Here is a 27416-nt window from a genome sequence, read left to right on the forward strand (position 1 = left end):
GGGGGCTGAGAAGAGCATGCAGAGCCAGGCAATAAAACAGGGACCAAAGACAAATTTACGAAGGACAGCTCAGAGGTGGGTTAATTTGACAGAATCACATTTAAGTGGTTAGATAAGATTTTTTCAGACTTTTGGCATCCACATTTAGAAGCGATATTGCCCTGTATGAAGAGCATAGATCTGGATTCCTGGCGGGCTTGGGGATTATTACAATCACAGTCTCCAGCATGGAGGGTGGCAAAACCTTTGAGTCAAGGGGCTTGCAGAAAAAGCATGTGGAGTCTAGTTCCCAACTTGTCTTAGAAACTTTTGTAAAATTCAATTGAAAAGTAGAAAAAGCTACTTGCACTTTCTCGAGTGTAATGGGGGCATCTAGTTTCTTCTTATAGGTTTCTTTTAATCATGAAAGATAGACAGGTGCTAGGTAGCCAAGCAAGTGCTCTGCATATGTCATCCGAATGCTATAAATGCCTCTATAGTAGAAGGCAAAGCTGTCATTGGTCACATGAGGATCTGTGAGTACTTCACCATCAGTGGCCAGAGTTAGAGTGTTCCTTAGCCAGCCAAACTGGCAGTCTAGACATTTTTGGGCAAATATGCAAACATCTTTGAGACTGATGAAGAATTAGAGTTTTTGTTGTAGAGGTACAAAGGAGCATTACCTATTTAAGGGCTGTTTGTAAGGACAAATAGGTTGAGGGGTCCTGGGTCAATGTATAGGTCTGTTCTAAAGCCATCACCCTACACTCCACCCAGATAAATTTGGCTCTCAACTCTTTCCTGATACATTCTATAAAGTTTTGGATGCGTCCCCTCATAAAGGCTTTAAAAGCATCCCAGGTGTTAGAAAAAGCAGCTCTATGTGCATTACGAAACCCATATTTGGGTATGTCATGTATAAATGGCACTTTAACTCTTGGGTCAGTCAACCTAAATCCAGACAATCTCCATAACTCTGTAGATGGTGTCCTGGACGTAACCAAAGGCAAAAGGATGGGGACATAGTGTGATATGCCCTGTGGCAGGATGGTGATTTCCCAGACCCTGGGCAGGACAGAACCCCCCACAAACACTAGATTGATGTGGGGAAGTTGTATGTGTGGCCGAATGGCAAGTAAATACCCACTTAGAACGGATCCACCATCTCCAGACATCAGTGAGATGAGACGCTTCATCCCGGGACATAAGATCAGAGGGGCACAAATTATCTGGGGCCATTCTCTCCACACCAGGGTCAGGAACCCTATTAAAGTCACCGAAATCAAGATATGGTCAGTAGAGTAGACTGTCAGGCATGCCACAATATTATACAACAGCTGAATTGGGGCATAAAGTGGTAAATATAGGACCAGAATAACCATATCCACTGAGTCTACAATGGCATGAATAATAACATAGCTACCTTTTTCTCTGTCCCTCTTTCCTCCTCATTGCCCCTCTTTTTGGTCTGATCTATATAGTTGTATATAAAATGCACTTTTTTTTTCTCAAAAAGTGTTTCCCAGTGCTAAACCTTTCATCCAATAAATTGCTTCACTTGTATATTTTAAAAGCCAGTATAAAGGAAAAGTGGTGGTAAAAAAAAAGGGTTTTAGGTTTAGCTAATCATTTTTGTTTGTATAATTCTCCTTTAAGGGGGGTGTGGTAGGGGGCACGTCCTATGCCTACATACTTTTGCTAATAGGTGTCCCTAGTTCCCATTTAAAAAAGGTGGGAGGTATGGTAGAGTAGTTAGAAAAAGTGGAATGTTAGTGGTCTCCGACCCCAATTTCTTCAAGCAAAGGAACGTACTACCCACCAGGTGGGTTTTCTGTAGGAAACAAATCAGAGGATGGAATCCTTTAATGCATTGAAACACCAAGGAGCGTTTAACAGGGGAATTCAAGACTCTTATGCTCCATAATACTATAGTACAAGAGGACATAAATGAGATGTGTAATCAGTACGTGTAACAGAAGTTTACCAGGGGTTGGACCCAGACTGAAGGAATACAGTAGACACACTATCATATTGCCCGAGATCACAAAGGCAAGGTGGTATATACAACAGAAAAGAAAATATGCTGCATTAAAAGGCTGAGCATGAACCATAACAAAACACATAACACCCAACTTGCCCCATCCTCAACCCACCGACAGGTAACGGGTTAACTAGTCAGCCAGCACCCAGCAAGAACCTCACAGACCTCCACAGAGTCCAACAACTGCACAATAAGGCAACTGCTAAGATAAAGATGCATCACTTTCATTAAGTGTCTATCCAAGCTGCTGCATCCCCCAGCAAGGTGAACAAGCGAACCACCTTGCCATCCTGAACTTAAAGTTTTGCAGGAAAGAGCATACTGTATTTGATCCCATTCTTTTTTCAATTTTGCTCAGATGTTATCAAATGGTTTCCACAATCTTGGGTTTCCTCAGAGTAGTCAGGGAAAATTTGTAGTTTTGTATTAACAAATACCAGGTCCCCCTGTGAGAGGTCTTCTCAAAGGATCAAATCACGGTCTTTAAAATGAAACAATTTAAATATGAAGGTGCGGAGTGAGAAAAATATTTTTACTGTGTATTTCAAATGGCATTCCAAAGCATCTTGCCAGCATACCTCAGTGAATGTGTGTTTCAGACCAACACCCTTTTACAAACTCTGAAAGCTGTAAGTGAAAGACCTACACATTTTTTGATTGATTTTTTTTGCAAAAAAAAAGTGCAATTAAAAATGTACAAATATTTGTTATTTATTAACTCAATATGGGTTACATTTTTATACTTAGTAGGAATTTAGCAGGAATGTAAAATGTGCTGTGTTTGTATCTACTAACAATGATTTAGTGTATTTTTTGTGAACATATTGTTTTGATAAACATCTATGCAAATATCATGGGGCTCTAAAAATCAGTAGCACCATTTTTTTAATTCTACTGGTCATGTCCTTTCAGAATATATATGGTTTGGGGGGTCTGAAAGCTGTAAGGGAAAAATAAAAAAGCAATGGAAATTTTTTAAAAATGGCCTGACCACCCGAGTTTAAATGTGGAGCGCAGGGCCTGGCAGTGAAATGGTTAATGCTAGAAAATGCAGATGTGTTAACATGCAGCGTCTAGTGTGCATCTAACCACAAAAATGTCATATGAAAAAACTTTGCTGCCTATTTGTGCCAAATTTTCTCCATCAATGCCAATAGAAGCGTGTTAAAACAAACATCCAGGTCATGTATTCTTTAAAACGCTACAGCACTGAGTAGCTAAGATTAATATTCAAAATCTATTTCAGACAATTTGGGATAACTTTGAATATTTATCACTACTTTGTTGAGTTTATCTCACTGTATAATTTATCCTCAGTTGCCAGGTAGAACAGCACATCTGCCTCACAGACCATCTCGACAGTGGCACAGCTGTTCGCAGTCTGTGTGCTTGGGATGGAATTCATTATGTTAAGTATCATACTGAAATTGTCTTTGTAAATCATTAATGGGGAAACTTCACTACAGATAACGCTCAGGCCCTTGCCACCTTGTCCTGTCAGCTGTCATCTTCTGCCTGTGACACAGTTTGGCTGCACAAGGCCATTCAAGGCATTCTTCCTAAGTTTAAATGAGGTGTATACACAATAATGAAACGAAAAAGCTTGGTAAAAAAAAAAAAAAAGAACTTTTTTTTGAAAGCAGGATGGTACTCCTTCACTAACTAAATGGTGGAAAGGACAGAAAATGCTATAAATATTAAAAATAACCTGATATGATTTATATGGTTTGGCAGTATTTTTAAGAATAGAAAACTAACGATCTTTCAGCTGTACATGCAGTTGGGAAAATAAACAATTTTATTATTTTTGAAAATCTAAATGCAGAAGTATCCATCACATAAAAAAAAAAAAAAAACACGGTTATGTTGGATGGAAAATCATTACAGGGAAAGAAGGTTTTATATATGAAACTATACAACCCCAATTCCATAAAAGGACGCTTTGAAAATCTACATTAAAACAGAATGCAATGATTATGGAGAATTGGAGAAAAAAGGGGCTCCCTTTGATAAGGTATTTTCACTCTGCAGCATCCAAATGTCTGCTTTTATCTCTTTGATCCCTATTATTTTTCATGACCGAGACTCTCTTTTATCCCCTTCTTTTTCCCCAAATCATCCGATATTCTATCCGGCCTCTTGGGTTGTTTGGGAAGGTTGTTGTCATTGACCCCCTATAAATTAGTGGCTATAACTACTTTGAAGTGAGGACCCTGTTAGTGTCCTTCCCTAGCTGCAATATGTCTCATTTACCTTTGGCCTTCTGACACAAATACCGACCCCTCCACCCCTAATTGCTAGCCATCTGTGGAACTGGTGAGTCTGTGATACTGGAGCTTTGGATATACTCAAATTGTGTCCTTAAATGTCATAGGACATGTAAAATTTCTCCATCTTTTGATTTATTTGCTCTCATCTGTCATAAATCCTTTGTACCTAAGCCATTACTCTTGACGGGACTACTTGACCCCCAGCAGGACACCACTTTCCACCCCTGACCATTCTGAGTACTCCCCATTTATCACCACCCTCTAAACTGCTCTTGTAGCCAGTTTTCAGTCCATGTACTGACCTTATAATCCATGCCAACGGACCTTTGTACAGTAAACGTTTATGGGGAACTGTGTCAAATGCTTTTGCAAAATCCAGATACACAACTTCTATGGGCCTTCCCTTAACTAGATGGCAGATCACCTCCTAATAGGAGGCTAGCAGATTGGTTTGGCAAGAATGATTCTTCATGAATCCATGCTGATTACTGCTAATGATACCGTGTGATCACAGCAGGAGCGAGACGGTGGCGGTGCACATGCGCACCCCAGACCCAGAAGTGTCAGATCATGTACTAGGTACATGATCTGACGTGGCTGTGCCATTTTGCCGCCGTATATCTACATTATATGTTCGGCAAGTGGTTAGGTGATTTTAAAGTCTTGCTTTTTTTGTGTGTTTTTTTTTAAATAGTATACATGTCATACTTACTTGCTCTGTGTAATGCTTTTTCACAGAGTGGCCCTGATCCTCCTTGGGTCCCTGTCTGTGCTCCTGGCTCCTTCCCCTGCTGAGTGCCTCAATAGCAAGTAACTAGCTATGGGAGCACTTGTGCGTGCTCCCTGCTCCATAAAACACATATAGCCAGATTCACGTAGAGATACGACGGCGTATCAGTAGATACGCCGTCGTAACTCTGAATCTGCGCCGTCTTATATTTAAGTGTATTCTCAAATTGAGATACACATTAACCACTTGCTTACTGGGCACTTAAACCACCTTCGTTCCCGGAGCAATTTTCAGCTTTCAGCACTCTCACACTTTGAATGTTAATTACTCAGTCATACAACATTGTATCCAAATGAATTTTTTGTCCTTTTTTTCATAGAAACAGAGCTTTCTTTTGGTGGTATTTGATCACCTCTCGACTTTTTATTTTTTGCGCTATAAATGAAAAAAGGCGGAAAATTTTGAAAAAAAATGAATTTTTCTTAGTTTATGCGATAAAATTTAGCAAAATATTAATTTTTCTTCATAAATTTTGGCCACAATTTATACTGCTACATGTCTTTGGTAAAAATAACCCAAATTAGTGGATATTATTTGCTCTTTGTGAAAGTTAGAGAGTCTACAAGCTATGGTGCAAATCATAAAAAAAATATCACACCTGTTGTACCGGTGCCTATCTCATTTCTTGGGGCCCTGAACACGCCAGGAAAGTACAAATACCCCCCAAATGACCCCTTTTTAGAAAGTAGACATTCCAAGGTATTTAGTAAGATGCATGATGAGGTTTTTGATGTTGTAATTTTTTCCCACAATTCTTTGCAAAATGAATATTTTTTTTATTTTTTTTTTCCCCCTCACAAAATTGTCATTGTAATAGGTTATTTCTCTCACATGGCATGTGTATACCACAAATGACACCCAAAAATACATTCTGCTACTCCTCCTGAGTATGGCGATACCACATGTGTGAGACTTTTTTACAGCCTGACCACATACAGAGCCCCAATATGCAGGGAGCACCATCAGGTGTTCTAGGAGCATAAATTACACATCTAACTTGTTGACTACCTATTACACTTTTGAAGGCCCTGGAGCACCTGGACAATGGAAATGCCCACAAAGTGACCCCATTTTGGAAAGCTAACACCCCAACGTATAATCTATGAGGCATAATGAGTCTTTTGAACGATTCATTTTTTTCCAAACGTTTTTGGAAAATGTGGGAAAAAAATGAAAACACATTTTTTTTACGCAAAGTTGTCCATTTATAAGATATTGCCAACACATAGCCTGTACATAGCAAAAATTACACCCCAAAATACATTCTGCTACTCCCCCTGAGTATGGCGATACCACATGTGTGGGACTTTTTCACAGCCTGGCCACATACAGAGCCCCAATATGCAGGGAGCACCATCAGGTGTTCTAGGAGCATAAATTACACATCTAACTTGTTGACTACCTATTACACTTTTGAAGGCCCTGGAGCACCTGGACAATGGAAATGCCCACAAAGTGACCCCATTTTGGAAAGCTAACACCCCAACGTATAATCTATGAGGCATAATGAGTCTTTTGAACGATTCATTTTTTTCCAAACGTTTTTGGAAAATGTGGGAAAAAAATGAAAACGCATTTTTTTTACGCAAAGTTGTCCATTTATAAGATATTGCCAACACATAGCCTGTACATAGCAAAAATTACACCCCAAAATACATTCTGCTACTCCCCCTGAGTATGGCGATACCACATGTGTGGGACTTTTTCACAGCCTGGCCACATACAGAGCCCCAATATGCAGGGAGCACCATCAGGTGTTCTAGGAGCATAAATTACACATCTAATTTGTTGACTACCTATTACACTTTTGAAGGCCCTAGAGCACCTGGACAATGGAAATGCCCACAAAGTGACCCCATTTTGGAAAGCTAACACCCCAACATATAATCTATGAGGCATAATGAGTCTTTTGAACGATTCATTTTTTTCCAAACGTTTCTGGAAAATGTGGAAAAAAAATGAAAACGCAATTTTTTTATGCAAAGTTGTCCATTTATAAGATATTGCCAACACATAGCCTGTACATAGCAAAAATTACACCCCAAAATACATTCTGCTGCTCCTCCTGAGTATGGCGATACCACATGTGTGGGACTTTTTCACAGCCTGACCACATACAGAGGCCCAACATGCAAGGAAGACCAACCGGTGTTCTAGGGACACATAGCATACACATGACAAGAATTACACACCAAAATACATTATGCTAAGCAAAGGGTAAACAAAAAATGTACCTGTGGTTTTAGTAGCGCAGTTGTCCACGGGACGATAGCACTGGTCCAGGCAGCAGGCAGGGACTTGGTCAGCAAAAGAAAATGCAATTGTCCAGGCAACAGGCATGATGGCATAGGTCCTACAGGCAGCAGGCAGAAGTAGGGCCTCGTTCAGGACAGAATGGGGACAGGGGTAGAGGCTTCTCCCACCCAAATCTCTTTGAAGCCTCCGGGCAACCAGACCCTAATCTAGAATGAGAAAACAAAAACAATAGTTTTCTTCATCCAGAAAAACAATTCTGGAGCCCCTCACATGTGAGACCCCTGTGCTTTGAATCCCACTAGTCCACTGGCAGGGTAAAAGATCAGTCCAAGAGGCAGGCAAAAAGAATGGTCAAACGGTCCAGGGTCAGTTCCAGATCAGGCAGAGGTATAAACAGAATCGGTAGGCATAAGCGTGGTCAAATAACAGTCCAGGGTCAGTTCCATATCAGGCAGAGGTATAAACAGAATCGGTAGGCATAAGCGTGGTCAAATAACAGTCCAGGGTCAGTTCCATATCAGGCAGAGGTATAAACAAAATCGGTAGGCAGAATCGTGGTCAAATAACAAGCCAGGGTCAAATACAGAGCAAGCAGAGGCATAAGGGGTGTAAAGGTAAATGGCAGGAAGTGACTAATAATTTAGTAAGGAATGATAACGGCGGAAACAGCCGCCTATGCAGAGGCCTGGTTGGGAAGGGCATTGGGCACAATGAAAACGGGTGTCTCTTCTCACTCCATCTTTGGAGCACACCCGGCATTTTTTTTGGGAATTTCGGCCTGTTGGTCCGGGAGGGATTTTATCTGGGAAGTGGCGCTCGTAGAGTCGGCTTACCACATCGGATCGAATGGTTGCTGGTGGGTTGCTGGTGTATAAAAGGGCAGTGGTGATTTCCTCCTGGAAGTAAAGGTAGGATTTGGGTCTTGGAGTGGATTTTCGATATAATACGTACGTGTTGTATATGGCCAAATTGAATAAGTAAATTGAAACTTTTTTATACCACTGGTATGATCGTCTTGTGGAAAGGTAGGGCTCGATCATTTGATCATTGAAATCGACACCCCCCATGAACTTATTGTATTCGTGGATACATTTAGGTTTCTGGATTTGCCCATTCCTCCTTCTGATGGTAACGCATGTATTGTTGTGGATGGTAGAAAGCACGTACACATCCCTTTTGTCCCTCCATTTCACGGCCAGAACTTCCTCATTGCGTGCACTCGCCGTCTCCCCTTTTCTTAGCTTCTTGGTGACGAGGCTTTGAGGAAAGCCCTTCCGGTTCGACCGTACGGTGCCGCATGCGGGTGTCTTCTTTCTATACAAGTTTCGGAAAAGGGGCAAACTTGTGTAGAAATTGTCCACATACAAGTGGTAGCCTTTCTCCATGAGCGGGTTTAGGAGTTGCCAAACAATTTTCCCACTGGTTCCTATGTAGTCTGGGCAATTAGGGGGGTGTAGCTGGCTGTCCTTTCCTTCATATATGTTGAAGGCATAGGTATATCCGGTGGCACGGTCACATAATTTGTAGAGCTTCACTCCATAGCGGGCCCTTTTGGAGGGCATAAATTGCTTTATGCCGAGCCTGCCAGAAAATTTGACAAGTGACTCGTCAACACAGATGTTTTGGTCCGGGGTAAACAACTGGGGGAAAATTTGGGAAAAATAATCTAGTAGTGGCCGAATCTTATAAAGTTTATCAAAATTTGGGTCATCTCGGGGAGGGCACTGGGTATTGTCACTGTAATGTAGGAATCGCATAATCATTTGATATCTGGACCTGGGCATTTTTGAGGAAAAGACGGGCATGTGGTATATGGGGCGTTTTGACCAATATGAACGTACTTCGTTTTTGTGGTTTAGTCCCATACAGAATACGAGGCCCAAAAAAATTTTAAACTCTTCCACTGTAAGGGGTCTCCATTGGAAGGGACGGGCATAATAGGATGTGGGGTGACTGGAAATAAATTGTTGGGCATAGAGATTGGACTGGGAAACAATTGAGGAAAGCAAGTCCTCAGTAAAAATTAAACTGAAAAAATCTATTGGGGCAAAATTTTCTGTGTCCACTTGGACTCCTGGCTGGGCAGTGAAAGGGGGAATGTTGGCTTCTCCTGAATTAGGAGGAAGCCACAAGGGGTACTGAAGGGAATAGGGAAGGCTGGCATGGGACCTACTGGTACGTGACCTTGCTTGACGAGGTGTTGCGGTTCTGGTGGATGGCACAGCGGTGCTGGTGGATGGCACAGCGGTGCTGGTGGATGGCACAGCAGTGCTGGTGGATGGCACAGCAGTGCTGGTGGATGGCACAGCAGTGCTGGTGGATGGCACTGCCTCCTTAGCAATACGCCTTCGTCTGGCGGGTGGACCCTCTTCCTCCTCTTCTTCCTCTTCTTCCTCTTTCTCCTCTTCTTCCTCTTCTTCCTCCTCTTCCCCCTCTTCCTCCTCTTCCTCATCTTCCCCCTCTTCCTCCTCTTCCTCCTCTTCCTCTTCACTGCTAACTATCGGCTCATAGTCAACATCAGATCCGGCGTCTGACCTTGCGGAGGAATCCGAATCGCAGAGCTCCCCGTTGCTCTCGTCGGCCGCAATAATTTCGTATGCCTCCGTAACTGAAAAAGATCTTTTAGCCATGACAAAAGATGGCACGTGGCACTGATGACACTGACAGGTGGCACTGACGGCAAATGGGACTGGCAGATGGCACGGGCAGATGGCAGATGGCAGGTAGCACTGATGGCAGGTGGCACTGATGGCAGGTGGCACTGATGGCAGGTGGCACTGATGGCTGACGGCACGGGCAGATGGCACTGGCGGCAGGTGGCACTGGCGGCAGGTGGCACTGGCGGCAGGTGGCACTGATGGCAGGTGGCACTGATGGCTGACGGCACTGATGGCACGGGCAGGTGGCACGGGCAGGTGGCACTGGCGGCAGGTGGCACTGATGGCTGACGGCACTGATGGCACGGGAAGATGGCACGGGCAGGTGGCACGGGCAGGTGGCACTGGCGGCAGGTGGCACTGATGGCTGACGGCACTGATGGCACGGGCAGATGGCACGGGCAGGTGGCACGGGCAGATTGCACTGGCAGATTGCACTTTTGGCAGGTGGCACTTTTGGCAGGTGGCACTGATGGCAGGGGCAGGTGGCACTGATGGCAGGGGCAGGTGGCACTGATGGCAGGGGCAGGTGGCACTGATGGCAGGGGCAGGTGGCACTGATAAATGGTGGCACTGATGGCAGGGGCAGGTGGCACTGATAAATGCACTGGCACTGGCTGATGGCACTGGCTGATGGCACTGTAAGGTGGCACTGTAAGGTGGCACTGGCAGGGACTGTGGGTAGTGTTATGTCACTCACTTTTACACACTGTAAACGGCTTTCTCTCCTCACACGCGGTCTGTGTGTAAGGAGAGAAAGCCGGCGATGAGAGATGATCTCATATGTTTACATTTGAGATCATCTCTCATTGGACGGCTCGATCGAGTGCTGAATGGCCGCTGTGATTGGCCATTCAGCACGATCTGTGATTGGCTGTGTCCGAGGGACACGGCCAACACAGTTTTCTGCAGAAGCGCGATCGCGGGGACGCGCTTCCAGCAGAGAAACGACAGGCCGTTTAAAAACGGCCACTTGGCACTTCAGGTCCGCGCTGCAGACGTATTTTTACTATAGCGCGGATCTGAAGTGGTTAAATGTATCTTAGCTGTCTATGTACGCCGGCCGCTAGGGGTGTTTACGCTGATTTACGCCTAGAAGGCGTAAATCAGCGAGATACGCCTATTCACGAACGTAAACTTGCCCGTTGCAGTAAAGATACGCCGTTTACGTAAGGCGTTTTCAGGCGTAAAGATAATCCACCAAAAAGATGGAGCAGCCAATGTTAAGTATGGACGTCGGAACCGTGTCGAATTTTTAAATTTTTACGCCGTTTGCGTAAGTCATCTGTGAATGGGGCTGGGCGTAATTTACATTCACGTTGAAACCAATGAGTCTTTGCAGCGTAATTTGGAGCATGCGCACTGGGATACGTCCACGGACGGCGTATGTGCCGTTCGTTCAAAACGTCATTTACGTGGGGTCATGCTTTATTTACATAACACACGCCCACCTCTTCACAATTTGAATTAGGCGCGCTTACGCCGGCACATTTACGCTACGCCACCGTAACTTAGGACGCCCTGGCCGGCCGGCCCTGGCACGTCACTCTCCCCGAAGACAGCCGGAGTAGGTCTCGGCTCTTCACGGCGCCTGCGCACAGGCTATGCGCACGCGTCGTGAAGACCAAGCCTATTTCGGCTATTTCCGGAGAAGCGTGACGCGCCAGAGCCGGCCGTCAATCATCCTCCGTCTCCATAGGCACGCCCATTCCCCGGTATCTTCGATCTACGCGTACAAGGTGAGTACGGGGGTAAAAAATTCGGGACAGGCATACTGTAGCTCGCGCTACAATGCCTGATTTTATGGTAAAAGAAAAAAAAAAATTTTTTTTTTCGTCGATAGGGTGAACCCCCGCTTTAAGTTGACGCATACTTGGAAGCATTGAACTTCATTTTTTTAAGCACGTCGTTGTGTTTTACGTCACCGCGTTCTGACACGATTGTTTTTTTAACCGATGGTGTGTAGGCACGACTGACCATCAGTCAGCTTCATCGGTTAACCGATGAAAACGGTCCATCAGACCGTTCTCATCGGATGGACCGATCGTGTGTACGCTGCATCAGTGCTGATGTCACATCCGGGCCCTGCGTTCCATGCTGTTGCTGTCCATTCCAGTGTCTACTCCTGCTTTCTCCCTCTGCTGGTCGGTTGGGACCCCGACACATCACTCCATACTGGAACATCCCTGGGACTATCTGACGCTAGACTCTCCATACCACCTAACTTATCACGATAAGCCTTATTTGATCCATTTTCTAATGAGTGTATTTTAACTCATTTGGGCAATTAAAAGTTTTGTTTTTCTGCACTTAGAGGTTCCTTTTTTTTGTTTTTTTCTTTACCAAAGACATGTGTGCTGGAAGTTTGAGAACTTTGGAGACGAGTTGGACTCTGAGAAAAGAACTATGAAGAACATTATATCGCGATTCCATCTCTAAGTTGAGTAACTGTTTAGTTTACTTATTGCATACATATTATACATGTTTATTTTGCTAGAAAGAATAATTGGCTTGTGCATGTTGTGGGACAGAGGCAGGGAAACTTGTATATAGAAATACCAATATAAAAATAACTCTAAAGTGAAACACACAGCAGTGTAGAAATATCACAAACTAGAAATGTATTAATACAATGGAAATTCCACAACAAAAAAAGAAACCTTCAACACACCATAATAAAAACGATTTAAGACAACGTTGTCAATAATCAAATAAAAGAAGGAGGGCCCAGGCTCACATGCATTACCCACTTGCACACCTCCAGCCAACAATTTACACTAATTGAAATACTTAAATGAAAAACAGCGATGGCCAATGTCAATGCGAAAAAAAATGTGGCTACAGCAATTGAGGGGCACATCAAAAATAGTCCTTGAAAACAGTAGGGAGAGGATCGAGCCGGCCTTGCTGTGTGGATTGATGCTGTATTTGCAGGTGCTTGCAGGCACAGATTAAAAAGATAAGAGAAACATTTAACCACCATGCAATGTAAGCTAGCAGGGGAGTGGAGGAAGGGAAGAATATTTAGTGAACTTCAGCCTTCAACACGGCGTTGGTAACAGCGGTGAAAAGAAATGATGAATAATCGGGAGCAGTGTCCCTGGAACAGGCTCACCCAGATACTCGCTGACGCTCAGACCTCACTGACAGGTTGTTCACGTTGGTAGCAGTCCCGCTAGCCTGTTCTCCTTCCAAATTCCATAGGCCTCCAAGGTAGCAGTAAAGCAGATTGAGGAGTCAAGGTGTGTATAAGATTGACATCACCTCTATGTCTTCAAAGCCTAGAAGGCATGGTGCGAGCCGTGCAAGCGAATGGCTATGCATGCTGGAAGTTGGTCAGGTGGGATGGCAGGTGGAAGGAAGTGTATAGATGAAGATGAAGCCGGGTCATATTTTGTAACTATGAATTGTGTTTTGTGCAGCTGTATGTTCAGCTTTTCTGTTTAGTAAAAGCATAAATACACTACAGAAGTCTAAGCTTCCTGGGCTTGTACCGCAAAGAACCTTTCAAAAGATACCAAGCAAAACAGTGGTCAAAAACATGGAGTTTAATTCCTTGGATCAAAACAATCACATTTACTGTTTAGTAAATATATTGATTGATATCTTTAGTTTTTTTTTAGTTTTTTATCAATAACAGTTTTATTCAGAAAAATTTCAATACACGTATACATGCAGGACCATTCTTGAAAGCAATATCTAGAGGAGTGGTCATTAACATACTTGACAATGTATAAAGGTCTGTTTGACCAGTTATGTGTCCTCTCATGAGGTGGCGAACAGTTTGTACCGAGTATCAGCTACAGGAGCCGGTTAAGTGCAGAGTACGTGATAAACTTTTCAGTACATTATTGTACTAGTGAACAGTCTTGTATCACCAGTGGGGTCACCGGAAGCGAGAAGAAGAAAGGAAAGGAACAGCAAAAAGAAGAAGAAGAAGGGGGAGGGGGAAAGAGGAGAGAGGTAGGGAAGGAGAGGGGAAGGGAAGGGAATGGGATGAGAAATCACCATGTGGTTCAGCTACCTGATCAGGATACCTCCTCCCGGCGGTGCCAAAGCTCCCAGACCTTGTCGTGGGCCTCCAGTCTGTCTAGCATTCTGGCCGTCATATTCTCCATTAATTCCACATCTTTTATCCTGGCATATAGGGCCTCAGGGGGGGGAGGGGAAGAACGCTTCCAGTGTAAAGCCACCAGACAATGCGCTGCTGTAAGGATATGTCTGGTCAGTTTCTTGTAGGGTGCTGGGATGTTCGGTGGGGGTAGTCCTAATAAGTAAACTTTCGTAGTCAGGGGGAACGTCCTATCTAGAAGTCGGTCCAGTAATTGCTGGACCGAGTTCCAAAAGGGGACGATCATTGGACAGCTCCAGTAAACATGGATAAGCGTTCCTTTGTCCTGCTGACAGCGCCAGCAACGATCTGAGGTGTTCGGATAAATGGCATGGAGAAAGTCAGGTGTCATGTACCAGAAGTAGAGGATTTTATACATGTTTTCCTTGTACTGAGTACAGATCGAGCTTTTTGCCGCTTGGGACCAGATTATCCGCCAGTGTTCCATGGAGATCTCCTCGCCTAGGGCCTTTTCCCACCGAAGCATATATGCGTGTTTGCCCACAGTGTCTACTGGCCGAGAGTTCAATATTTTATATATATTAGAGATCAAGCCCCTCTGAGCTGTCCCCCCCAATATCAGCCTTTCAATAGCCGTTGTGGGGGAAAACTGCAGGTTTGGAGCGAACGTCAGTGCATAGTGGCGTATCTGGAGATATCCATAGAACTCCTGGGGCGGCAAATCGTACTTGGCCTGTATGTCCGCAAATGTGCGCATTTTGCGAGTCAGGGGATCCACTAGGTTCCCATAGTGGAAAAGGCTCCTCGTTGTCCATGGAGCGGACATTCTGTGAGTGAGGCTATCCGGGATTTCGGGGTTGCCGGCGAAAGAGGTCAGGAGGGAGCTGTCGGAGGTGGTATCTTTAGTTTTTAATGAAAACTTTTAGTTAATTATCTTAAGACATGACATATTTATGTTAAGTAAATTACATATTTATGTTAAGTAAATATGGCATGGCTTCAAATAGCACTCAGGGAAGCCTATCCATTAGTCTAGTAGCAATGGCATAAATGTCAGTCTGGGAGAACAGTTATGGAAGGGCTAAATAGAGGTGTGGCTTAAAAGTAGTACTGTGTAACCTTTACTTACAATGCAAAAATAAACTCTATGGGGTTGATTTACTAAACCAGGAGAGTGTAGCTCTGCATAGAAACCAGTCAGCTTCAAGGAGATTTGTCAAAGCTTAACTGAACAAGCTGAAGTTGGAAGCTGATTGGCTATCATGCACAGCTGCACCAGATTTTGCACTCCCAAGTTTTAGTAAATTAACCCTTATGCCCCATACACAAGATCGGTTGGATGTTTTTTCCGTCGGAATTCCACTCAAGCCTGCCTTGCATACACATGGTCACACAAAAGTTTGGTGAACTGTTGACTGCCAAGAATGCGGTGACGTAAAAGACTACGACGAGGCGAGAAAATTAAGTTCTATGCTTCTGAGCATGTGTTGATTTTTTTTCCCGAGCATGTGTCGGAATTTTGCTCGTCGGAAATTTGTACACGATAGGAAATTCTGATCTGATTTTTTCCTGACGGGAAAATAGAGAACCTGCTCTCTATCTTTTTCCAGCAGTTTTTCCGTTGGAAAAAGTCTGATGGAGCCTACACACAGTCGGGATTCCTGACCAAAAACTCTCATCTGACTTTTTCACACGGGAAAACCGATTGTGTGTACGGAGCATTATGGATTTAATAGTGAGTTGACATGGCCACATACTAGATTGAGCAAACCTACTTAGATTCACTGTGAGTTATAATATGCCCCAGAACTATGAATATATTTTGCCATCAGTAGATTTAATGTGCTTTTTGGACTTGAAGTGTTCTGAAATAATGGCAGACTTCCTCTAACAAATCTGCCATTGCTAATTCACTCTCAACACCATAAACAGCTACTCCTCTTGATTCTCTCTCAGTGGAAGCTGATGTTCTTTTCTACCTTGTACCCCTCAACAATGAGCTCCTGCTCTGCTTCCTCTCTACCCTGCCCACTGTCAGCTCCCACTAAATCACCTTTTCCCAGCCAAAAGCATATTTCTCTTTTCTACCAATCCCCCTTTTTACTTTCCCCTGCCTCAGGCTCTGCCTTCTCTATCTTCCTACCATCTAAGCACAGTTAGCCGAATAATGCAGGCCCAGCTAAAATGTTGTCTGGTTGTGCAGCAGTGGCGGTTCATCAATTAGGGGCGCTCAGGCGCCGCCCTCTCTATCACACCACCCCCCTCTGTGTAGTATGGATAGATTCTGATTGATAGATTCATGAATCTATCAATCGCCGCCGCCACCCACTATTCAGGCACCGGCCCCTTTGTGGACGCTGGGTGCCAGAATTCCAGCGGGGGGTGTTTTTGAAGAACCTGATTAGAGCCACAGGCTCTAATTGGCTTTAAAAAAGGTGAATTTTTGGCTCAGAGCATTGCGCTACGAGCTCACCCAGATGTGTTAGAAAAGTGAATGAATATTCATATTGGCTGAAGGTAATGGCTCTGTGATTGGATGCCTAGCAGAAGGAAGACACAGAAAATTGAGGACACAGGAGCCGCCGCCGTCACCCGCTGCACATCCCACAGCTCACTGTCTGAGCCACTGCCTGATCCCCTACCAAGATCCACTTTTCAAACACTGAACTACCTCTCAGCCAATCAAACCCCATCACCTGATTGGCTTAAGGTACCGGCGCTGTGATTGGACGCCTAGCAGAAGGAAGATACCTCAAATTGAGGACACAGGAGCCCCGCCGCTGTCACTCGCTGCTCATCCCACAGCTCACTGCCTGACCCACTGCCTGATCCCCTACCAAGATGAGGTAAGTGCCGGGCGGGGGGGGGGGGGGCGGTCACAGTGGCGGCATTTGATGGGCAGAAGTGGCGGCATACGAGAGGCTGTGTGGCTGTATTTGATGGGCAAAGTGGCTGTATTTGATGGCACATTTGATGGTCACAGTGGCTGCATTTAAAGGACACAGTGGCTGCATTTAATGGGCACAGTGGCTGAATTTGATGGGCACAGTGGCTGAATTTGATGGGCACAGTGGCTGCATTTAATTTTTTTTTTTATATTTTTCAGAATTTTGCACCCCCCAAAAGTTTTGAGCACCAGCCGCCACTGTTGGGCAGTATTGTATATAAGAAGCTAAAGAAAATTCATCCTCAATTCATTTATTTATAGATAGACACATAGGGCCAGATCCACATACAATTAGAAAGGCGCAGCATATGTGAGATACGCTACGCCGCTGTAACTTACTTTTTAATTCTTTGAATCCACAAAGAATTCGCGCTGTAAGTTACGGCGGCGTAGTGTATCTCTCGGCGCGTAATTCAAATCGGCGAGTAGGGGGCGTGTTTCATTTAAATGAAGCGCGTCCCCGCGCCGAATGAACTGCGCATGCGCCGTCCCTAAATTTCCCGCTGTGCATTGCGCTAAATGACGTAATTTTTTTAACTTAGACGTGAATTACGTCCATCCCTATTCACGGACGACTTACGCAAAAAAAAAAAAATTCAAATTTCGACGCGGGAACGACGGCCATACTTAACATGACAAGTCTAACTATACGCCGCAAAATACCAGCTTTAACTATACGCCGGAAAAAGCCGACTAGAGACGACGTAAGAAAATGCGACGGCCGCGCGTACGTTCGTGGATCGTTGGAAATTGCTAATTTGCATACCCGACGCGGAAAATGACGCAAACTCCACCCAGCGGACGCCGAAGTATTGCATCTACGATCTGAAGGCGTACGAAGCCGTACGCCTGTCGGATCAAACCCAGATGCCGTCGTATCTTGGTTTGAGGATTCAAACTAAAGATACGACGCGGGAAATTTGAAAGTACGCCGGCGTATCAGTAGATATGCCGGCGTACTCTCTCTGTGGATCTGGCCCATATATTCTAGTCACAATAAAAGCAGCTAAAATATTGTGTAACAGTAAGCAGCAACAATACCTGGTGAATTCAACTTTGTGGCTTGTTTTTTCGGTGATGATATAGTCTGTTTGACCACTTCTTGATCTTTTTGTGTTTCCTTTTTTAATCCTTGAAAGAAAAAAAAGAAAGAAATAGTTATGCTAGTTGGGAATTTTTATAGTAGATGAATAATGGGATTTTTTTCATCATGATGTTGTATCAATTACATATTTTATTGTAGTGTGGATAGCTTTGCTTCCCTGAAAGTCAGATGATACCTGTCTGTATCCATTTAAGGAGATTTTCATTTGCTTCCTGTCCCAAGGTAGCAAGGTTACAACCCTTTCAAGACAGTTATCCTCATTGGAATATTTTCCCTCACCTCCCCTTCCTGTGACATCTCTAAATGTTTTATATTTCTCTTCACTTTCTGTATCAGAGAAAAAGGCAGGAGAGAGGATACATCTCCTCAGTGGGAATGCAGATAGCAATAACAGCTAATAGAGTTTTAAACACTTCATTACTGTGGCCAAAAAAGTGGTTTGGCTTTGGACCACATGGGGTGCATGTTTATTTCTATAAAGTAGCGTGAGGGGACGGTAAAAGACATCCCTGAGTACCTCTTGTTATATTATGTACATCCGACACTACCAATGTTGCAATGGACCCAAGAAGTATCTTGGGCACTAAAAGCATATCAGCCCACATTTTTATACGCAGTTAACAAGTGATGGCAGAAAAAGTAGTCCTTCGAGTCTGCCTGTGATTTTTTTTTTAATACATTTTTTTTGAGTCTGAGTATAGATCTATGTTTGTCCAAAGCCTGTTTGTAACCACTTACTGTTGACTGACTCTGCTGGAAGTCTATTCCAAACACCAACTACCCTTATTTCAGTGAAATAATACTTTCTAAGATTAGTCTTAAACTTTACTCCAGTTGGTATGTGGTCATGTGTCCTTGATTTTAGTTTCATATTGAAAATACTGCCCTCTTGAACCTATTAATGGGTTAAATTGCCAGGGTGGACATTTGGTGTCAGACCTGGTCTGGGTACCCACCCAAGTGAGGGTGGATACAATTACATGTCGGCGGCATTCCCCTGAATGGTGAGTTTCCCATTTCCGGCATTATGCTGGAACTGGAAGTGACATCAAGATTCATTGTGTGACATCACATGCATACGCAATTCACAGGCAAAGCCTCGGCTGTTTAGCAGAGGCTAATTACCTCCCTTGTTTGTTTTTTTTGCAATTTTTTTTATTGTTTTGTTTTAGATTATTTTCACACTGGGTCTGCCCGTGCGAAGAAGGGGTTAAAAGCGCCCGTGTTGTGGCGCTTCCAAAGTGCTTTTCAGGCGGTTTGGAAGTGCTGCCCATTCATTTCAATGGGCAGGGCATTTTGGGAGCGCACCCAAACTGTCCCAAAGATGCTGCTGGCAGGACCTTTACTAACATCCCGCAAGCGCACTGCTCCAGTGGGAAAAGTGAATGGGAGGCAGTTTTCAGGCTCTATTTCTGGTGTTAAAACGCCTGAAAACCGTCTCAGTGTGAAAGGGGTCTTAAGGTTTCTTGGAAAAAAAAATTATGCTACCAGGTCTGCTTAATTTTATACGCGGTCTTTGTTGATGGGCATCCTGCGCTCAAATTCCATGAGGAAATGTAGACATTTCTAGGAGGTTGGCTTGCATCTATGTGCGTAACACTCTGTAAACATGTTGGATTGCTGTTATGACAAATTAGGTAAACAGAAATTATGAGTTTTCTTTTCTACATTACAGGGTGGCACTGTATCCCTGATGAAGTTATTGGGAATTATCGAAACACGTTGGATTGCCATTCTGTAAACAAGCTGCAAGTGAACCTTGAGTTATGTGCAGTTATGTATGGTTTTGGGCAGTATCATCTAGCAGATAACCACACACAGTGTAATGTTGATATGTATGTTTTATAAAAGAATTCGCCTTATGATGCTGTTTTTAACAATTTTTTTGAATAAAATGTATACTTTTATAGAACCAAATTTTTGTAAATCCTTGGTTGCCGTGCTAAATGGTAAAATGTAAAAAGTGATGAATATTATCAACTCCACCCTCTCAACTAAAAATCATTGCATGGAACTTCTTTAACAAGTTTATCTTAACCACTTAAGCGCCAGACCATTTCGCTGGCCAAAGACCAGAGCATTTTTTGCGATTCGGCACTGTGTTGCTTTAACTGACAATTGGGCGGTCGTGCGATGTGGCTCCCAAACAAAATTGATGTTTTTTTTCCCCACAAATAGAGCTTTCTTTTGGTAGTATTTGATCACCTCTGCGTTTTTTTTGCGCTATAAACAAAAATACAGTGACAATTTTGAAATTGTATATTGATTGTTTTTTTTTACTAGTAATGGCGGTGATTAGCGTTTTTTATTGTGACTGCAACTTTATGGCGGACACATCGGACACTTTTGACACATTTTTGGGACCATTGTAATTTTTACAGGGATCAGTGCTATAAAAATGCACTGATTACTGTGAAAATGACACTGGCAGTGAAGGGGTTAACTACTAGGTGGCGCTGAAATGGTTAAGTGTGTCCTAGGGAGTGATTCTTACTGTTAGGGGGCGTGGCTACGAGTGACACATCACTGAGATGAGAGGGAACAGACAATCAGTGACAGTGTCACTAGGCAGAACAGGGAAATGCAATTATTACACATGCCTCTCCCCGTTCTGCAGCTCTGTGACCTGATCGCGGGACACTGGCGGACATTGAGTTCACAGAGCTTGCGGCAGGGGTGCGCGCGCGTGCGCCCACACGGCGGGAATTTCAAAGAACTGTAGGCAAAACCTTTTTTTTTTTTTTATTTTGGATAGAGCAAGGGAGGTTGCCATCTGTGTCCCAAAAGTAAGTATCATTTAAAAAGTTTCACCACATTGATTTCACCCCCTACATTCAAAACCGGTGCATGGAATCTTTTTAACAAGTTGATTAAAGTATAATTTGAAAAGTATCAAAATACATTTTTACCTCTCAAAAAGTTGTAACTTTTCTCAAGGGAACCCACTGACACTTTTCCCTGCAACATTCAAAACTATGGGCCAGATTCACATAGAATTGCCCTGGCGCAGCGTATCAGAGATACGCTACGCCGCTGTATCTTACCTGGCTCTAAGTCGAATCCAGGAAGATTTAGCGCTGTAAGTTACGGCGGCGTAGTGTATTTCTCGGTGCGTATTTCAAATTGGGCCGGTAGGGGGCGTGATTCATTTAAATGAAGCGTGTCCCCGCGCCGATTGAAATGCGCATGCTCCGTTTCGAAATTTCCCGCCGTGCTTTGCGTGAAATGACGTTGCACCGACGTCATTTTTTGAACTTAGACGTGAGTTACGTCCTTTCCTATTCACGGACGACTTACGCAAAAAAAAATTTTCAAAATTCGACATGGGAACGGCGGCCATACTTTAACATGGCAAGTCTATCTATACGCCACGAAATAGCAGCTTTAACTATACGCCGGGAAAAGCCGACTAGCGACGACGTAAGAGAATGCGACGGCCGCGCGTACCTTCGTGGATCGACGGAAAAGGCTAATTAGCATACCCGACGCGGAAAACGACGCAAACTCCACCCATCGGGTGCCGAAGTATTGCACCTACGATCCGAAGGCGTACGAAGCCGTACGCCTGTCGGATCAAAGCCAGAAGCCGTCGTATCTTGGTTTGAGGATTCAAACTAAAGATACGACGCAGCAAATTTGAAAGTACGCCGGTGTATCAGTAGATACGCCGGCGTACTTGCTCTGAGAATCTGGCCCTATATAATTAAGACCATCAAATAAATGATTCAGTTGATATTATAAAATCAAAAGCACCCTAAATGTAACAAAAATTTGATCATACTATTCCATAATGATGTACCCCTGCAGAGACCAGTGCTAATATATTCTTTCAGATCTGTCCTTTATAAAATGTTATACAAATCTGAGAATCAAGTAGTACAAAAAAAAAAAAAAAACACATCAGCAACTATATAATCTTATTGCTTGGAATGGGCTGAATGCTCTTTGCCATTTTTAAATGCATCCAAGAGGAAGAAATGTTACCTTTTATACAGATACCATCGTTTTAAGCTGACATTACTATAGATAGCATAGAGTGGAAATTTGCTGCAGCCTGCAGAAAGCTTGTTGAACACAAAATGTAATATTTGCTCAACCAGCTGAAGTAAGCTGTAAGATTTTCTGAATTTTAAAACATAGTAAGGCTTTATTTACAAAACTATTTCAAATGATCTTTAATTGTCTGCTAGGAACAGAAAATATGAGTTGGAATTTTAAAAGTACAAATAGGTTCTTATCTATGAAAAACATGTCAGTTCTGTCTACCTGCAGTACGCTTCAGCGCTGCCTGGAAATGTCATAATTCCCCATATGGGCTAAACTCAAGTCCACAAATATTTGAAACTGCAGATCTCTGCAGAATTATTTCTAAACACATCATACCAAGTCCAAGTTCTAAAAAAAATACAGGACATTTTCACCCCTTCTGAAAAAAGTTCCTTATAAAATAATCTGTTATTGCCCTGATCAACTATAACGGCTGAAAAGCGATTAGGTGATATGAGTTATTGCACATCACTGCCCTTTAAACTATTAAAGAGTATATATAGTTTGACATGAAAAAAGCCAAGGTGATTGATGGACATTTGCTGAGAACTAAGGTGGTCCACTGGTGTCCACCAACAGGTGGTAAAATTAAGCAGGACTAGAGCAAAGAATTGCCTGGGACCTGAAAGAGCTGCTTATGTGACGTTTGCTTTGTGGATGACTGGTAGAAGCCCTTCACCTCTGAGTTAGGAACCTACAGTGTTTAGTAAGGCTGGATTTAGAAATGGAAAAATGTGAATCTCACGCCAATTGATACAGTGGATTAAATTAATATAGTGTGAACCATATAGTTAATGATTAATTAATAAGCTGATCCCCAAAGAAACAATATACTGAATTGAATAATGTGAACAATGTGAAAGGTAGGGGGCGCTAGAAGGTGATATTTAAATAAATAATAATAAATTAATAAATATATAAATGGTAGATGATAAACCAACATATGGTGAACAATAAATAATAGGCTGGATTTACACCTATGCAGTTTTAGTGCTTTTTGCATTTTGCAGATTTGCACTACAGTCCATTTTACATGGTTTCCTATGGAACACGTTCTGTTGTGCAAATCTGCAAAATGCAAAAAGCACTAAAAATGCATAGGTGTGAATCCGGCCTTAGTGTCTGGATAGCAAGGATTTACTGCAAGGATTACCTGTTTTGTTTGTTTAATTTTCATGCAACCTTTTAAAATAAAACTGTCTACAAGTCAGATTTTAAGAAAAACCTGCCGTTTGGAGTACCTTTTTCTCAGGAAAATAGGATCCCTGACAATAGCCACAGTCACTGGATAGAGTAGGGGAGGGTTAACACTCTACCAGTTTATTCCTTTCTGTCTGTATCCAATTGGGGAAATTTTCCTTTATTTTCTGTCTCAGGGATGCAACCGAAAATTAAATCTTGGTAATGTGAAGGCATTTTCCCTCTTAGAAAGTTATCTAGAACCCTTTTTGTTCTTATTACAACTGTAAAATTTAGAATGTTCCATGTTCTAGGTCAGAACTGCAGGCTGCATCAGCAGTATGGTTGCCTGTTGTATCTGGGGTGTGCTATGTGCAGAGTGAAATATTTAGAATTGTGCTACGTACAGAGTGCAAAGTTCAGGAATGTGCTACATACAGAGTGCAGGGTTCAGGATTGCACTATGTACAGAGTTCAGGATTATGCTACGTACAGTGTGCAGAGTTCAGGATTATGCTACGTACAGTGTGCAGAGTTCAGGATTATGCTACGTGCAGATTGTCGAGTTCAGGATTATGCTACGTACAGAGTGGAGAGTTCAGGATTATGCTACGTACAGAGTGCTGAGTTCAGGATTATGCTACATACAGAGTGCAGAGTTCAGGATTATGCTACGTACAGTGTGCAGAGTTCAGGATTATGCTACATACAGAGTGCCAAGTTCAGGATTATGCTACATACAGAGTGCAGGGTTTATGGGTGCGCTATGTACAGAGTGCAGGGTTTATGGGTGCGCTATGTACAAATTGTGCTACGTACAGAGTGCAAAGTTCAGGAATGTGCTACATACAGAGTGCAGGGTTCAGGATTGCACTATGTACAGAGTTCAGGATTATGCTACGTACAGTGTGCAGAGTTCAGGATTATGCTACGTACAGTGTGCAGAGTTCAGGATTATGCTACGTGCAGATTGTCGAGTTCAGGATTATGCTACGTACAGTGTGCAGAGTTCAGGATTATGCTACGTGCAGATTGTCGAGTTCAGGATTATGCTACGTACAGAGTGGAGAGTTCAGGATTATGCTACGTACAGAGTGCTGAGTTCAGGATTATGCTACATACAGAGTGCAGAGTTCAGGATTATGCTACGTACAGTGTGCAGAGTTCAGGATTATGCTACATACAGAGTGCCAAGTTCAGGATTATGCTACATACAGAGTGCAGGGTTTATGGGTGCGCTATGTACAGAGTGCAGGGTTTATGGGTGCGCTATGTACAGAGTGCAGGGTTTATGGGTGCACTATGAACAGAGTGCAGGGTTTATGGGGGCGCTATGCACAGAGTGAAGGGTTCAGGAGTGCATTACGTACAAAGTACAGAGTGCAGAGTGTGCAACCCCCCTCAAAGCTTCCTCGCATCTCTCCCCTAATAGGCCCAGCTCTAGTACCTCCCTGTGTAAGCTGCACACCTCGCAGGGAGATCTCTCTCTCTCTGCAGATCTGTCCAAGCTGTGAGCACATGCAAAGATCTTTAGATCCGGAAGCCTCTGAGCAAGCCTGTCCCTTGTAAACACAGAAGGCTTTAGTTACAGCGGCGAGCGGGAGCAGAGGGTGAGAGCTGGCTGCAAAACTGGATGCGAGGGCCACATGACAAGACCAGGCAGGCTTGATTTGGCCTGTGGGCCTTGATTTTGACCTATGTGTTCCAGATGATGGACTTTGGGACAAATAGAGAGGATGAATCTACCTACCAGGGACACAGACAACAATAACATTTGACAGGGGTTCTAATCTATCCTCCTAAAAAATATTGGCCTGACATACAATCTAACAGCTAAAGTTGAAGTACATACAGTATATGTGAATTAATAAATGAGAAAAGAGCTGCATGAAGCTTATGTTTTGTTTAGAATCACTAGGTCATGGTCACATTAGTCATGCTGAACTAGCAGAGTTTAAATGACGCCTCTTTCAGTTTAATTAAAGGATGAAACAATATTATAGAACATTTTAATTTTAATTTCATAAAAACGAATTGTAAAACATCCTGCATTTGAAAGCCATGAATAGTGCTGGTACTTTGGCAAGTTTCTTCTTTGCTTCCACAGACTTTGCAGACAATCAATTGGATTGCTTTCTAATTGCTAAATTGTAAAACAATTATAATGAAAGTAAAGCAGAATTTCACTTGAACACTTGAAAGAGTGATAATTGTCAGGCCTTAGGTGACTTCTCAACTCTGACTAGCAAGCTGAAGTAAGTAAAGCTAAAAGAAGACTCTAGCAACACATAATTTTATGTGTATTGATCCATGATATACTTCACCATTGAGTGTTTCTTTTGTAACACGGTACAACAAATCGTGGATTCGTTTGGGGGTTTCAACATCCTTCTTCTCCCCCCCCCCCGTGAGGATCGTTTAAAGGCCCTGGCTGGGGTTTGCAGCCGCAAGCATTTACTGCTTGCCTTGTGGTAAGCCTCCAATCTTTATTGCATCGTGGTGGTGGCTGTCTCATTTGCTTTTCATTAATTGTTCACCTTCATATGAACTTTATTTAGTGTGGACATATTGAGACTTTCTTTTATTTTTTATTTTTCTTTTATAGCTTCCCATTAATTTGGGTCTACTGGTTTCAATTTTTTACCTTTATCAATCCTTGTTTAGATTTAATTAATTACTAGCGCAACTTCTTTTCCCCCTATCTATATTGTGTATGTATGACACTCTGTTGTTGCAGCTTTGTTAGTATTTTTTTTGACTGTTCTTTAGCGCGGTAATTCCTTTTTCTATTTCCTCATTTGTGACTAGTTCTCTTTTAAAGAAGAATTCTGTCCGGCACTAAAAATTGGCTACCAGATTCTTCATTCTTCAGCTGCCTAAGGACTAACACATACAGTGAGTGCAACGCCTGAAAGCTGCAATAATGAACTTTTCATCCAAGTACCTGTCTTGTGCCTTCCCCGTGTACAAGGTCTTTGTCAGAGGTTCCCAGAGGAAAAACTAGATTGAAAAGTGAAGTTACAGCATGGTGGAGAAGACTCTCCAGCTCTCTCAGTCCTCCTGACATTTCTTTAATGTTGTTAAGAATCTCTTGTCAGTCAGTGACATTTGTTAAGTGATAAATTAGAAAAAACTCTGGAACAAAATTACATTTTTAATGGTGCTGAGAAGCAAGTTACCAAAGGTTACACAAAACAAATGAGTCACTGTATGTTTACTAGAAGGCAAGCTATGGCGGGCCGAACCTTTAAGAAATATATCACCGCAAGAGGTTTCATCTTACTTTTCTATTTGTATGTTTAAATGGAACGAACCAATGAGAAGCTCCTAAAATTTCTGTGCCCAATGCATTTATTTGTTGTTATTATTACTTATTAACATGCATTACAAATCTTTTAAGTTTGATTGCCTACTCAAAACACAAGGAACATGAAAAAGTGGAAATGTGGGGAGGACTTGTCACTATTGGAACTGTAAGTGGGGCTAATCACTATTGGAGATTTGGGTCGGGGCCTGTCACTATTGGAAATATGGATGGAGCTTGTCATTATTGGAAATGTGGGTGGGGCCTGTCACTATTGGAAATGTGGGAGGGGCACATCCTTATTGAAAATGTGAGTGGGCCTGTCACTGCTGGAAATGTGGGTGGGGCTTGTCACTGTTGAAAATGTGCGTGGGCCAAACCCGTCACTGTGGAATTGTGGGGGTAAAATCTTTCACTTACACAAACAGGACATTAAAGAGACACACCATGTGAGGGGGGGTGGGGGCGGTTGGGGGTTGATTGTTGATAAGTATAAAAAAAATCTAACATGAAACATGGTCACAGAGATGGACCTAGCCTAGAAAAAGAAAAGGCTGAAATTGGGCTTTAAAAAAAACCCTAACTTTATGACATTTACATTTCTATACACTAATAGGTAGATTCAGGTAGAGTTAGGCCGGCTTATCAGTAGATAAGCCGACCTAACTCAGAATCTACGCCGACCTATGTTTAAGCGTATACTCAAACAGAGATACGCTTAAACATATCTAAGATACGACAGCTTGCGCCGTCCTATCTTAGATTGCAA

General features: G+C 43.0%; 1 protein-coding gene across 1 annotated transcript in view; it reads right to left on the bottom strand.

Moving 5' to 3' along the window:
• The window catches only part of MTUS2 (microtubule associated scaffold protein 2), a 472945-nt gene that overhangs the window by 179381 nt on the left and 266148 nt on the right, over positions 1-27416 (bottom strand). Inside the window, exon 5 of the mRNA XM_040340468.1 lies at positions 18054-18143. Coding sequence (XP_040196402.1) covers positions 18054-18143 — 90 coding nt within the window. The remainder of the gene's footprint in view (positions 1-18053; positions 18144-27416) is intronic.

The sequence above is a fragment of the Rana temporaria genome, chromosome 2, assembly GCF_905171775.1.
Source record: "Rana temporaria chromosome 2, aRanTem1.1, whole genome shotgun sequence".
NCBI lineage: Eukaryota > Metazoa > Chordata > Amphibia > Anura > Ranidae > Rana > Rana temporaria.